General features: G+C 49.3%; 4 protein-coding genes across 4 annotated transcripts; 3 read left to right on the top strand and 1 right to left on the bottom strand.

The window, feature by feature from the left end:
* Positions 1-286: 286 nt before the first annotated feature.
* N7529_007719 (SIMPL domain-containing protein) lies at positions 287-1,072 on the top strand (the record flags this gene model as incomplete). Its single annotated transcript, XM_057243246.1, has 1 exon — positions 287-1,072. One exon carries the CDS (start codon positions 287-289, stop codon positions 1,070-1,072), a length of 786 nt encoding a protein of 261 aa, XP_057094784.1.
* Positions 1,073-2,009: 937 nt separating this feature from the next.
* N7529_007718 (uncharacterized protein) lies at positions 2,010-7,757 on the bottom strand (the record flags this gene model as incomplete). The annotated part of the gene is made up of 2 exons (XM_057243245.1): positions 2,010-7,355; positions 7,404-7,757. The coding sequence occupies 2 exons, from the start codon at positions 7,755-7,757 to the stop codon at positions 2,010-2,012; spliced, it is 5,700 nt and encodes a 1,899-aa protein (XP_057094783.1).
* Positions 7,758-8,599: 842 nt separating this feature from the next.
* Positions 8,600-9,980, top strand: N7529_007717 (GNAT family N-acetyltransferase; the record flags this gene model as incomplete). The annotated part of the gene is made up of 2 exons (XM_057243244.1): positions 8,600-9,565; positions 9,618-9,980. 2 exons carry the CDS (start codon positions 8,600-8,602, stop codon positions 9,978-9,980), a joined length of 1,329 nt encoding a protein of 442 aa, XP_057094782.1.
* A 623-nt stretch (positions 9,981-10,603) lies between these two features.
* Positions 10,604-14,677, top strand: N7529_007716 (ABC transporter ATP-binding protein; the record flags this gene model as incomplete). The annotated part of the gene is made up of 3 exons (XM_057243243.1): positions 10,604-10,639; positions 10,690-11,608; positions 11,664-14,677. The coding sequence occupies 3 exons, from the start codon at positions 10,604-10,606 to the stop codon at positions 14,675-14,677; spliced, it is 3,969 nt and encodes a 1,322-aa protein (XP_057094781.1).
* Positions 14,678-14,794: the final 117 nt, after the last annotated feature.

Raw genomic sequence — 14,794 nt, 5'->3', positions numbered from 1 at the left:
CAGAATGACCTCTGTGAATTTTGGACTCTTACCATGCATGTAATGGACTCACATATATTGGTGCGAATTCCAATTGGCATAGTGGAAAAATACTTACGTTGGCTTTTTTGTCCTATGAAGAATGGAAGGAAAGGGTACAAGTCGACAGCCCAAGGCATCCACGCCGGAGGTGTGCGCTGCGGCCCCACCCTGCCCAAATTCTGCCTGGCACCCTCTCTCTATATAACAATGTCCATTTCGCTGTTGAACTGAGTACGACAGATTTTTTTAGAGATTCATTATCAACATGGCACCACTCCAAATCACTGTCGGAGGCTCATCAGTCATCATCCGCCAGCCTGAACGAGGTCTTCTGAACGTGACCGTAAACGCCGAAGGGACCACTCGCGAAATGGTCTCTAACAAAGTGACAGAGACTTCCAACGAGCTCAGCAAAATTTTCAAAGACCTCTCTCCGAAGAATGAGTCGGGAGATCCAACCGCAGATGCAGCCGTGGTAACTTACTCCTCCACTTCCCTCCGTACTTGGCGCTGGAATGTCCAAGGTGGAGCGAATTGTTTCAGAACCCAGGAATACCATGGAAATCTGTCACTCGTTGCTGTGTTCCGCGACTTCGCTAAAATGAGTGAGGTTGCTGGGAAGCTTGTCAGATATTCAAACGTCGACATCAACTCGATAGGCTGGGAGCTAACCGCGGCCACCAAAAAGGCACTGAGCTCCGAGTCGCGCAAGGAGGCCATCCGCGATGCAGTCCAAAAAGCAACTGACTACACTGATGTCATTGGGCGTAAGGTGGTAGCAGTGGAAATCCACGATGGAGGGAATTCCGCTTTCGGTGTGTTGGCGCGTCCAGTGCCGATGCCTTTTGGTGTAAGTTCAGGGGGCCTCTTTGGTAATGGTGCTACAGGCTTCGGACAAAACACTGGAGGAGGCTCCGGAGGATTGTTTGGCAGCATAGCTAACAACACCCCTGCTCCTGTCCCCTCTGCACCACCACTCGATCTTACTCCGCAGGAAATACAATACACAAGCTCTGTGCAGGTCAAATTTGAATCTGTCCCGGATGAGTGAATTTAAGGCTTTGCACTTCGGATATGGAAATTTGGCAACTGTGCAACCGCTGCCTTTGGCGCGATATGATTGATCTGATTCATCGTTCCCACTCTAGTCAATGGCAATCGATATATAGTTATGCATTTTTTCCTTAAGCTTTTGGTGTTAATTCAACAATAACAGCTATGACCCGCTATAAGCCAGTGACCAGTTCATGATCAAAGCTTAAGATCCAATTCCATTGCAGATGTATAAAGTATCCTAATATGTTGTCTTTCCCCGTATTTTGTAGCTAAATTTCACAAACCCAACCATCTATCCAATATATAAAGGTTGGCCTATTGGTAAGGCTTTGCCCAGGTGTAATTCTTATTGAAATGCATGGATGATCGATTTCAGTAATGCGTTATTGATGAGAACTCTCGACAAAGCCTCGTGACTTCCTGTTCGTATAGGGGAACAGCCGGTTCAACGGGAAACGACGTTGATCGACAGGCTACTAAGGCGCACGTTCAAGTTACTCTGTAATTGGAGCGGTTGAGAATAAGCACTGACCTAGGGAAATTTGGATTGGCACAACAGTGAGCCTTGCAATATTGAGGACATCTTTATTTAACCCAATTTCAAATTTTCACAAAGGTTGGTTGAGGGCACATGATTCATGTGTAGCTCATGTAGCTTATTGGTAGATCTCCCAAGAGACGAGCTGAAATCCTGATCTTTTTGCATCATGTGCGCCCAAAGGTCGAGATAGCGCTCACACAACTTGGGAATTTGCGATTTCAAGGGCAAGTGGGGGCCAACAGCAGCATCAACTTGAGGAGGAAATGATTGAAGATGTACCCAGACTTGCATGTTTATTTCTGCAATAAGATCAAATCATGAATGGGAAATGCATTGATCAACATCTAAATATAGGAAAGAAGCAATCGCCGAGTAAGCGGGCAATGAACATTCAAAGCACCTCCGAATCAACGCAATTCACCAGTTCTTCAATGATCTGGGCAATTTCATCGAGTATGGACTGGCCAAAGTCTGACCATGACTCGACAGTGACGATCTCAATGCATAGCATGTCCCCCTTCGGGAATGCCTGCACCTTGACTTCCCGCAAGGGCTCGAAATGCGGGTAAATGGTTTGCATGCGACTACTAGCCGCCATGAAGGACAAATCTTCTACATGCTCGACATCTTGATGCACGACTGAGTCAAACCAGTCAACAGACTCTGGCCAGTCGGTACAATGCTTGACAACCTCCTTGAGGCCAATTCCCTCAAATTGCGCACTTTCGAGATGCTGCCGCTGGACGAATTCTAGCAGATCCAAAGCCGTCCATCCTTTTTTGAACTTGACCCGAACCGGCACATACTGCCATGATGGTCCAACAATCGCATCGCCGTTGGGTAGGTCGATGTTTCGACCACTCACCACCTCACCAAATGTGACGTCATCAAGGGATAGACGTCGCGCGAGGCACAACGCCCAAGCTGCTGTAGGGAGCGTTGCGACTGTGATCTCACGTGGTCGTGCAGATATGTTGACTTCCTTGGTTATAGCATAATGAGCACCGGAAAACACGGGAATATCAGGCTGTATCCGTGTCATGGACGACCCTCGAAGTAGTTCTGTCCAGTATGGAATACTGGCCGGCAAATTGGTACGAGTGACATGATTGACATAAGATGAAAATGGCAAGCTCTTTGGCACCGATCGTCCCTCGTACAAGGCCGAGAGTTGCTGCAGCAAAATGGGAAGACAGATCTCGTCGTATTGAGCGTGAGAGATACGCATGATCAGGCTACTGGGCCCGTCAAGGTGCTGAACGAAGAAGAATTTAAAGAACTGCGATCCGAGGGAAATGCGTGACTGCACGTCCAACTCGCAGACCTTCCGGCTGAATTCTTCTACATCCCGTTCTATCTCGTATTCAATAATCTCGCAGGGAAGATCTTCGACAACCACTCCTATTGAGACACCCTCGTACTCCACGAAAACAGTGCGAAGTATTTCGTTGTGGGAGACAAGTTCTTGGCAACTTTGGAACAGTTTACTTCGATCGACAATGGTATCCATGTAGAAAAGTTCGTACCTAGTGGAGAAGCGAGGAAGTTGAACAGTACCCTGAACTGCAATTTCTTGGAGCGGGCGGCTGGGATAGGCGTCGATAATCTTCCATTCTGGTTGTCCAAGCAGTGGTTGGAGATTTGAGATCAATGAATTTATGTCTGCCACATCAAGTGAGCTAAATGGCAAGTAACTCTGCGACGCAGTCACGGGAGCCTTAGCCTCCACTGCATGTTCAGCCATGTCCACCAGCAACCTGTGATCGAAAATTGTCGTCACAGTCAGTTGAAGACCGTCGGCCCGAGCCTCCGAGACCAACTTCATCGCGCGAATTGAGTCACCTCCAAGGTCGAAGAAATTGTCATCCAAAATAATCTCCTGAGAAGGAATATCCAATATCTGCCCCCAGAGTCGTTGTAGCTTTTGCTGAGCGACGGTCGTGATTGCGCTGGCAGTTTGCTTCTTGGTTTTAACCGGATTCTGGCTGACCTGGGTACTTTTTGCACGGAGAATAATAATTGAACCTTTGCTTGTGTATCTCGCCAATTGGCTGGTCGCGAAAAGCTTTCCTGGGCGTGTAAACCAGGATGGATTGACAATGACATAATCTGAAGGCACTTCGCCTTCACGCTCGATAAGTAGTTCACCCACTCCACCGATGGGTACGAGATGCTCGTTGTTGTGAGGATGCACGATCCAAGTTGATGTGATAGCAGAGTACATTTTCTCTGATGGCAGGCTTGCTGGCCCGATACTCGAGAGACAGACTTGTTCCGTGACTTCCTTCTCAGCTGTGAAGTCATATATTTGCTGGATACGTTGGCTTGGATCCTCGAGAATCTTTTGCACTACTCGATCAAATTGCAAGAGCACTTGCTCCATGTGCGGCACCTCAACCGTTTTCGAATCAAAGCTGGCCATGATAAGGAATCCCTTTGCATCAACAGTGAAGACAAGCATAAGAGAGTAAGAGTTGAATTTCAGAGCCTCGCGAGCAGCCTCTGCTTCACTGGTTGGAACGAACGCCGTAGCTGGCTGATCTTCTGCGCAAACGATATTTTCCTCAATTGTTGGATGGATCACAATACCCGTACGCAACTCGCAAGCCTGTCTTGCATCCGCGGTCACGCGTCTAATATGCTGCAGACCCATGTGCTCATGAGGAATGCGATGTACTGTTTGGTTGTGAATCTGCTGGAGATAGTTTGATGCCCGAGTTTTGCCATCGATATGCACGCGAACTGGAACAGTGGTAATCATTGGGCCTTCGATTTCTTCTACTGCTGCTACGGGGGCTGTGCGACCAGTCATAGTCTCTCCAAACACGATGTCTTCGGAGGAAGTGTATTGGGCGGCCACAAGCGCCCAAGCCCCGCGAATAGCAGTTGCAATACTTATTGTCGAGTTGGTTGAAGTAGATGGCAACTGGACATAATATTCCAGAAGAGAATCGGCTCTAGCTTGATATCCAGACCATGGAAGAACCGGAAACTGCAATGCCGTAGCACCCTGCAATTGATCCGCCCAGTACTTCTCGGAGGAGAATCGATCGGTGTCACCTAGCCATTTGATAAAATTTTTGAATGGTGCCGGGTTCCCGATACTCTCACCACGATAGGCGCGATTTACGCGTTCAACTATCAGTGGCATAGACCAGCCATCATACAGTGCATGGTGGATACTGAGGACGATGTGACTTTTGCCAGTTGTTTCATCATTCACGATGGCAAAGCGAGCAAGATCAGTCCCCAGTGACATTCCCCTCAGTGTGTCGCTGCTGAGATATTTTTCCAGGTTGGTACCCTCAAACCAGGGAGTGTTTGTGCGCACAACAACCTGCACCAGGCCTCGTCGTGGAACTTGGACAATCCTCGTGCGGAGGATGGCAGATTGTGACGAGACATATTCAAATGCAGATCGCAGTCTATTGGCAGATCGAGCATCGGGCAGCTCAATGACTCTCTGCGCGACATATGCGTCCATGTACTTAGCCGAAAGCGCCATGAGTGCTTCTTGAAGAGGAGTGCAGGGATATACATCTTCCACCACGGAGGGATCCAGGTTGGTCAAAGAAGATACGTCGACTCGGGCCGCCTCTGCTTTCCAATCACTCGGAAGCAACTGGAATGGAGGAATATCGAGTGGCGCTTTGCCATCCGCCTCTTTTAATTTCAAAGCCAGATGCTCCAAAACAGGGGACTGGAAGATATCCGTGACTTGAACAGCAAGAAGCTGCTCTCGCGCAGTAGATACAAGTTTCATGGCTTTCAGCGAGTCACCTCCAAGACTGAAGAAATGGTCATTCACTCCAATCTCCACTTCATCTCCAAACAGCTTCAGCCAGAGACTGTGAAGTTTGCGCTCCATTTCTGTGCGTGGAGGGATCTTTGCTACAGTGGAGGACTTCAACTCGGCGAGCTGACGCCTGTTCAACTCGTTTCCAAGAGCACGCAGCTGCTTTCGGTCTGTTTTCAATGACACCAAGAGCGGCATCTGGTCAAGTGGGATGTAAGCGGTGGGAATCATATACCGAGGGAGATCGCTCGCAAGGGCATCATTGATACCCCCAATGAGCCTTTGGAACGGATTCGAGAATGATGTGATTTGGCTGGTTTTTCCGGTGTTTTCGCTTTTCTCCTCCGCAACAAAGACCACCAACGTGGCATCGCCTTTTTTTCCTCCAGGTAAAATCACTTCTGCCGCCGCACTAACCCCGGAGGGGAGATAATTGCGAACGTGGTACTCAATTTCTCCAAGTTCCACACGCTGACCTCGCAGCTTCACTTGCTGATCGGCGCGACCGATGAAAACAATGTTTCCTGACGCGTCAGGGTCATACCGTACCAGGTCACCAGTTTTGTACAAACGGCCTCTACGACCTGGGATATTTCCCCCGCCTTCAACCAGCCACTCGGGGTCTTCGACAAAAACCTCTGCTGTTTTCTCTGGGTTGTTGAGGTACCCATCGCCAACTACGGGCCCCTCGACGAGCAGCTCCCCCACCGCCCCGATGGGCATCAATCGATCGTGATTTTCTGGATCCACTATCCAAGTTGTCCCTCCAACTCCTCGTCCGATGCTGGTGTATGACCTGCCAGCGGGGATACTATTGTTAATCGTGCAGCCAACCGTGCACTCAGAGGGACCGTAGGCAATGACAATTTTGGTTTTTTTGCCCCATTCGACCGTATCACTAGCAGTGATTGCTTCACCCCCAAGGCCAATGACCTCCAAAGAAGGCATGATATCCGGGGCCAGAATGCGTGCGACTGATGGAGTCATATGGGCCATGTTGACGCGCATACCACGAATGGCTCCACTCAGATCATTGACTCGCTGGTCCTCCGAAGGGACACAAATGCAACCTCCATTGACTAGAGTGCACAGCATGCAGTCGACGCTGACGTCAAACGCATACGAAGGAAAGTCAAGGACTCGCGAATGGGCTTCGTACCCCACGGCCGCAGCTCGTGGTACCGCACCACTGGTATAATTGGAGTGGGAGATTACAACACCTTTAGGCTTTCCAGTACTACCGGAAGTGAATTGAATATAAAGGGGTGACGAGGCTGGCACAGCAGGCAATGCAACATGTGATGATTGGAAGTCGTCGCGAGAAACCAGGGGCCCAACGACAACCTGCTTTCCTTCGGGGACAATGCGTTGGCCGAGGCTGGCTTGCAGCTCAGAGGTCAAAATCAAATCCGCATCAACCTCATTGGCAATGGTTGTCAGCCGCCCCTCGGGCTGGCTTGGATCCATGAGAACCAATGCGCCGCCGGCTTTCATCACTGCCAAAACACCCACAATCGTCCACATGGACTTTTCAAAGCAGAGAGGCACAGCCGTTCCCACTTTCAATCCCAAGTTTACCAAGTGTCTAGCGAGATTTGTTGACATGTTCTCCAGCTGCGCGTAGCTCATCTCTCCATCCCAGGAAACAACTGCGAGACGCTCCAATTGAGATTGAGCTTTTGCACTGATCATGTCCTGAATACAGTAATTGAGGGTTGGGGACATAAGCCCATTCCATCTCCATATATGAGACAGCTCCAGTCTTCCGATACCAGTAGCCTGGAAAACCGTTTGATTAAGGCCATTGGCAATGGAAGTACTTATGTCGGCGAGGATTTGAGTTAGAACGGCTTCGACAGGTTGTGTCGCTGTTTGCGAATGTGGGGTTCCGCGAATGTATGCAAGACCCTGCGAAACGTTTGCTTCAAGCGAAAATGTATACTGCTCAAGTTAGCTACTGATGCGGATTACATGGCTTGTCTTACTTACTTCCGATCCAGGGCTGCCATTTTTAAACAATAGTGTATCTGGCATCTCTTCGTCGATTCGGCCCAAGGCTCTCAGCCTCTCTAGAACGTCTCTCAGGAGGTTGCTCTGGTTTTCAATCACGTCTGTGAGAAGGCCTCCATGGATCTCAGATCCTCCACTCCAGGAGAAACCCCCATCCTCGCTGCTCACTGTGCCACGAGAGAGAAGCAACACCCAAGATAGCACCAGAACTTGTTTGCAGCTTGCGCCTGCGAGCTGGGGTAGGGCCACAGAGTCGGACCACCCGTCATCGCTTGGGTTTTTCAGCTCTGCATTGCCCCAAGCTGTCGCGCTTGGCTCTATGTATTCGCCCATTGTCCTGGCAGTGAATAAAATGTGTGAACTCTAGAAAATGTCTAGCGTGGGCCTTAGAGGTCTTTCTCCTAAGAGAATTTGCAACCGTCTGATCAAATTATCTGCCGATCTCTACTGATGGACTTGGCAGTAGGCGCGATACTCGGTGCCTGCAGAACAGAAGGCCACAACGGACAGAAGAGATCCGGCCGCATGCCGAGACTTTGCGAGCCCAAAGTAGTTGCATTGGCATTTGACATCGGATATTCGCGATTTGGCATGTTTGGTAATAAACAACACAACTATACGAAACTTACGATACATACGATATATACAAGACCCTGGGCTGCCAAGATCTGCACTAAGCACCGCCTCCCCGAAACCCCCTTGGCGCCAGACCCAATTGCAGATCTACACCTAAAACGAATCAGCACCTTAACAGTCATATACGTAATTCTCGTCATTTTGTAAGGAATACCCAGTCCTTCAAATTAGGACTTCTTTTTTGTATTGTGATGTTCTCAACTCGAAAGATTAGCTGCGATATCGGATAGCTGGGGCATGACTACGCTAATCAAGGTTTCAACAAACAATCTCGTTTCGAGCAAGTTACTTGTACTAGTCTATGCCAAGTGACGACACTGAGGTCCAGCGACGACTTTTTATTGCAGCCAAGTTCTCGGCTGTCGGACTTTGACACTTGGTAGGTATACTGAGACGGAGGATGATCAATTCCCTATCCTTGTCAAATTGTCCGACCCGTAGTATGTCCGAGAATGAAGCCTTTATGTAGGCCCCTGGTCAGACTAGTTACTTATTCCCTCGTTCTCCTCCTCTAAGTAGGCAACACCGTCATCATCATCATGTCTTCGAGCAACTTTCCTCTAGTGCGGCTTCCAGAGCCGTACAAGACCACCTATGAGCTGCAAGTCACTTCCACCGACAAAAAGCTCCGGACATTCCAATTGCTCCGAGCTCCCCGTGAAGATGAAGGCATACCTCCCCCAAAGACATTGGACCATGCGTATTTGAGATTCACGGATTTATCCCAGCCCGATCCTTCCAACGCACCAGAGGACGGAAACAACTCCCCTTGGGCCCGCGCACGAAGAAGTCCGGTCACACATATCACCTGGACAGGCTCAGATACACCCACGGTGGGCCAGATCTGGAATTTGGTCTATGCTATCGAGACCCTACATAGCGGCTTCGAGGGGTTCAGAGCAGTGCTGTCTGGTAGTGGGAAAGATTTGGTTTCACGGGAGCTACAAGCCGTAGGCCTTGCTATCTCCCACCCCGAGCCATCTGCAGTCCCTGAAAAGCCTGTTCCCACATCAACTGAGCATAAAGGCGAGCTGGTCATTTTCCGCAGCAGCTTTTGGCAAGGTGCTGGCTCGCCATTTGGTACCCGTCCAGCTTGGGTTTCTGACCCTTCGATCTATAGCTCTATGCGCAAGCCTTTGAGCATCTATCCAGCTCGGCCTTATCAGCACATGGTGACCACCGGTTTCCCCGAACGTCGAGTACATGCACTCCACCCGGTGCGTCCTCCAAAGCCAACCGCCGGATCTCGGGTGTACAGTCGGTATATTCCACACTTAGACGAGTTTTTCTCTGTCTTTGCCCTCGATTATACGAATCCAGAGCACCTTGGTCTGTTCAACAATTGGCAAAATGACCCTCGAGTGGCTCAGGGTTGGAATGAAACTGGAACTCTGGACCAACATCGTGAATATCTACGCAAGATCCATGAGGATCCGCACCAGATGGCGGTGCTAGCTAAATTCAATGACACATTCTTCTCCTACCATGAGATATACTGGACCAAAGTATGTTGTCAGATAGCTTCTGAGAAAGGGAATCTACTAACCAAATTTGCAGGAGGACCATCTTGGCGCATACTACGACGCTGGAGACTGGGACCGAGGCCGTCACTCACTTGTCGGCGATGAACGGTTCCGGGGCCCGCACCGCACTATTGTGTGGTGGTCCAGTTTGATGCACTATATTTTCCTGGATGACCCACGCACGGAGTTTGTCACCGGGGAGCCGAAGTACTCCAATCTCGCTCCCTTGACCTACGACCACGCCACTGGCATGAACCTTGCCAAGCTAGTCGACTTACCGCACAAACGTTCGGCGCTCATTCTTGGCAGTCGAGAAAAATTTTTCCATGTAGCCCCATTGAGGTTCGATGGCTCTGATACTCTTGACCGGAATCCGTTCCGTTCACTCAAACTGTGATGAATTAGTTCTAGAATTAGTGCAATTTAGTTACATTTGAATCAGGCTCCAAAAAAAACTGGATTCAATATTCTGCATGATGCAAAACAACCTAGCCTATGTAAGAGCCGTATCGTCTCCGACTTGGCCCTCGTGGAGGACTATGATCTAATCAGATTCGGATATTGCCGTGTTTTGCCAATGCTACCCTAAGTGCTGAAACAGGAAAGATATGCAATGCAGTAATTTCGCATTCTACAGAGAATGGTATTGCCGAATGGTCTCGCCGTAGCTCTAAACTATCGGCGATCGTCGAAATCACTATGAAACGCCTTTGGAGTCACGTACTAAAAAGGAATATACAATGTACTCCACCGGGGTTTGACGATCTCAGCTCCCATTCCCCCAAGACCCCATGAAAGACTATAGTGCGAAAAATACATGATCTTGGCACTTGGCGTTTATTACTAGTTGATCTGATAAAGGGTTGAACCTTGTGCATGGTCCGACGTCGGCTTTTCGTGAAATTGTTGGTACGCAAGTGGGCCTGGGTTTCTGCCGCAGCTAAGCTGTCTTTTTGACGTTTTAACACAAAAAGATGATCTTGCTTTGTTCCATCCACGCATAGAGACATAATTTCCATCATGTCTATCGAGGACGCACCATCGCAAGAGCGCAACGTAAGTCATGCTCTCCTTGATCACAAGAGTCTTGAGCTAACACATATCAGTGGAAGGACAAAGCCGTGTTCTTCCGTCTGTTCATCTATGGCGAGCCAAGCAGGTCAGACATTGCACTACTTGTCCTCGGAATCGTTTCAGCAATTGCCTCCGGAATCCCTTTTCCGATCATGTCAATCGTGTTCGGTCAATTGGTGGATGAGATGAACTCGACAACCTGTAATGTGGATGGCACCAATGGAGACTCATACCAAGATGGAATCAATCAGAAAGTATTGATGATCGTGTACATTGGTATCGCATACTTGTTTTTGATCTATGTCTATGTGTTCAGTTGGAATCTCACAGGCGAGCGCCTAGCTCAACGTCTGCGCGAGAAGTATTTTAAGGCTCTAATTCGCCAAGATGTAGCCTTCTTCGACAATCTCCCAGCAGGCGAAGCATCCTCGCGAATCACAGGTGACATCACAACCGTCCAGCAAGGAACATCCGAAAAGGTCGGCATCGTGATCAATGCTCTCGCCTTCTTTGTGACCGCGTACATCGTGGCTTTCATCAAAGATCCCAAGTTGGCTGGTATGCTGGTGTCGCTAACCCCCGCCTACTTAATCATGTCACTGCTGGGAGGATATTTCGTCCAGAAGTACTTTGGTCGCGCATTGGAGAGCATGAGCAAGGCGTCGTCGGTTGCCTTGGAGGCATTTTCCAATACCATGGTCGTTCATGCTTTCTCAGCTAACGCGCGGCTGGAGGCGAAGTTCATTGAGCTGCTCAATCCTGGTCGGATTGCAGGAATTCGAAAGTCGATTGCAACGGCGACCCAGGCCGGATTGCTCTATTTTATCGCTTTCTCAGCCAATGCGTTGGCATTTTGGCAAGGGTCCAGACAGATCGCGGATTCTGTAGAATCTGAAGGTGGTGGTATCACGGTCGGAGCCACGTACACGGTAATCTTTATTCTAGTAGACGGTAAGCATGCTCATATATAAATTTTGTTGATACTGGCTGACAGCTGTCATTTTAGCCTCCTTGATTCTCAGCACGGTGGCTCCCTTCCTTCAAAGCTTCGATGCCGCCTCCGTAGCTTTCACAAAACTGAAGGCCGACATCGAACACTCATCCACAATCGATGGTACCTCTAGAAATATCGGTGAAGTTTTGTCAGAGGTCAAAGGCCATATCGAGTTGCGTGACGTCTCATTCCATTTCCCCTCTCGTCCCGACAAGCCAGTGCTTCAAAATATCTCCCTTTCGTGTCCCGCTGGTCAACAAACTGCTATCGTTGGCTTGTCTGGCAGTGGAAAATCTACTGTTGCCGGGTTAGCAATAAGACTTTATGACGCGACAGAAGGAGCTGTTCTGTTAGACGGATACGATGTGAAGCACCTGAACGTCCGTGCTCTTAGGAGTCATGTCAGTCTGGTTCAACAAGAGCCATGTCTTCTCGATCGTTCAATCCTCGAGAACATTGCATTGGGTCTCATCAATTCCCCGAAACATGGTCATCTCCAACAAATCCTCGCTGGCACATCGATCGCTGAAATTGCAGCCGCGGTGAGAGATGGCCAAGCCCTAAACTCCGCTGCTCTTGAACATGGCGACCACGCGCGAGAGTTGGTGCGTTTGGTCGAGAATGCTGCCCAGCTTGCGGATGCCAATAAATTCATCGAAAAGCTCCAGGGGGGCTATGGTACCCCTGTTGGCTCGAGTGGAAACTTGATCAGTGGCGGACAAAAACAGCGTATCTCTTTGGCCCGAGCTTTGGTCAAAGACCCTCGGATTTTGATACTGGACGAAGCCACGGCATCTCTTGACTCTGGAACCGAGATGCGGATTCAGCGAGCTTTGGAAACTGTGGCGGTGGGTCGCACTGTAATCACTATTGCGCACCGTCTGTCAACTATCAGGAATGCAGACAACATTATCGTCATGAGACAAGGAAAACTCGTAGAGCAAGGCCCTCATACAGAGCTTTTAGCGGTGAATGGCGCCTATGCAGAGCTTGTCCGTCTTCAAAATCTCAATGTTCAAGGTTCTGGGGAGGAATCATCCACCCGGTCGGCCTCGCCTGTGGACAGAATAATAGAAAAGGCTGAGCCGAATCTACCCGTGACTGATGAGGTCAGTGAGAAGGAGGAGACGACTGATTCACCCGAAGACAAAGGTTCAAAAGATAAAGAACTCAGTGGCGCGGTTGATACAAACCGGTCCTTCTCCGCAACAGCAAGGTCTATGGGGTCCATGTTCCGCCCTTACGCCTTTGTTTTGGTGTTCGCCGTCGCCGGTGCCGTTGTCATTGGAGGAACCTACTGCGCATCTGCGGTGATTTTTGGTAACGTCGTTGGCAAGCTCAGTGGTTGTGAAGAGCCGCAGAGTATCCGTGAAGCTGGAGAGTTTTACGGCCTGATGTTTTTTGTTCTTGCCATTATTGAATTCTTCGCAAATTTCTTCAGCTGGTCTCTCTTCGGATGGATGGCAGAGAATGTCATCTATAAAGTGCGGGTGCTCTCTTTGCGGTCCATTCTTGAACAGAACCTCGAATGGCACGAATCAAATGACCGCAATCCTTCACTTTTGCTGTCTTTGATCACCAAGGATAGCAATGCACTAGCTGGCTTGACGGGTTCCGTTGTTTGTACAATGCTCTCCATTCTTATCAATCTGTTCGCTGCGATCATCATGACGCATATCATCGCGTGGCGCATCGCATTAGTCTGTCTTGCGGTCGTACCTCTGCTCCTGGCAGCGGGATGGATGCGGGTTAGTTCACTGGCGCAGTTTGAAGAACGTCATCTGGAAGCATTCGCTCGGTCAGTTGGAATCACCGTGGAAGCCGTCAACTCGATCAAAACCGTCATGTTGCTCTCTTTGGAACACGAAATCATGGGAACATACCGTCGTTCTTTGGCAGCCCCGATGAAAGACATGACGCGCCAAAGCGCGTGGGCAAACCTCTGGCTCGCCATCGGGTATGGTCTAAGCAACTTCTTGTACGGTCTTGCCTACTGGTGGGGAGCGAAAAACATCATTGCAGGACATTATACACAGACACAGTTCTTTATAGTTCAACTTGCTCTTCTCGTTAGTTCGCAATTGTGGGGCCAAATGTTTGCCTTGGCGCCTGATGTGTCGCGCGCTTTCCAAGCTACGCGTCGCCTGTTGAACCTGTTGGACTTGGGATCTACAAAGAACCTGTCAGCTCCTATTCAAGCACTCATAATTAAGCCATCAGACTCTATATCTGATGTAGAGGCTGTCGCAAGCACTCGTGAAAAGTTTGATATTACTCGAAATGGTGTCTGTGTTTCTTTCAAACAGGTGCAGTTCGCGTATCCTGCGCGTCCAGACACGCGTGTGCTCCATGGGTTGGATTTAACCATCAAACCGGGTCAGTTTGCTGCTCTAGTTGGACCCAGTGGTGCTGGAAAATCAACAATTATCTCACTAGTCGAACGTCTCTATTCTCCACAAGCAGGTATCATTGAGGTTGATGGCCGAGATGTTGCCTTCAGTGAAGTTTCTTTCCGAGATTCGATAGCATACGTGCCACAACAAAGTGTTCTCTTTGAAGGAACGATTCGGTTCAATCTTTCTCTTGGCGCACGACCCGGAAACGAGATCACGCAAGCAGACCTGGAAGACGCGTGTCGACTGGCCAATATTCACGACGTCATTGAGCAACTCCCTGAGGGGTACGATACGCACTGTGGGCCAAACGGTGATCGTCTCTCAGGAGGCCAAAAGCAGAGACTGGCCATTGCGCGTGCGCTGATTCGAAAGCCAAAGCTCTTGCTTTTGGACGAGTCGACAAGTGCTTTGGATGCAGAGTCTGAACGTCTGCTTCAGGATGGCCTGGAAAAGGCAACCAAGAACATGACGGTGATTGCTATCGCGCATCGTTTGTACACGATCCGCAAGGCGGATGTAATCTTCCTGATTGAGGATGGGCGATGTGTCGAATCGGGCACCCATGCCCAATTGATCGAGCGGAGCGAGAGTTACCGTGTCAATGCACTCAACCAGACAGTCGATGAATAGAGATCTTGAATGGAAAAATATGGTCAGGGATAGCGAGTTGAAATGTCATTCTTTTGCTTTGTAAAAATATATATTTTCTAAGTTCATTTTCAAAAACAACATCGATCTATGTCTACC

Source organism: Penicillium soppii, assembly GCF_028829465.1.
Source record: "Penicillium soppii strain IBT 18220 chromosome Unknown utg000006l, whole genome shotgun sequence".
NCBI lineage: Eukaryota > Fungi > Ascomycota > Eurotiomycetes > Eurotiales > Aspergillaceae > Penicillium > Penicillium soppii.
The sequence above is the reverse complement of the archived record's forward strand: the minus strand, read 5'-3'. Positions and strand labels throughout refer to the sequence as shown.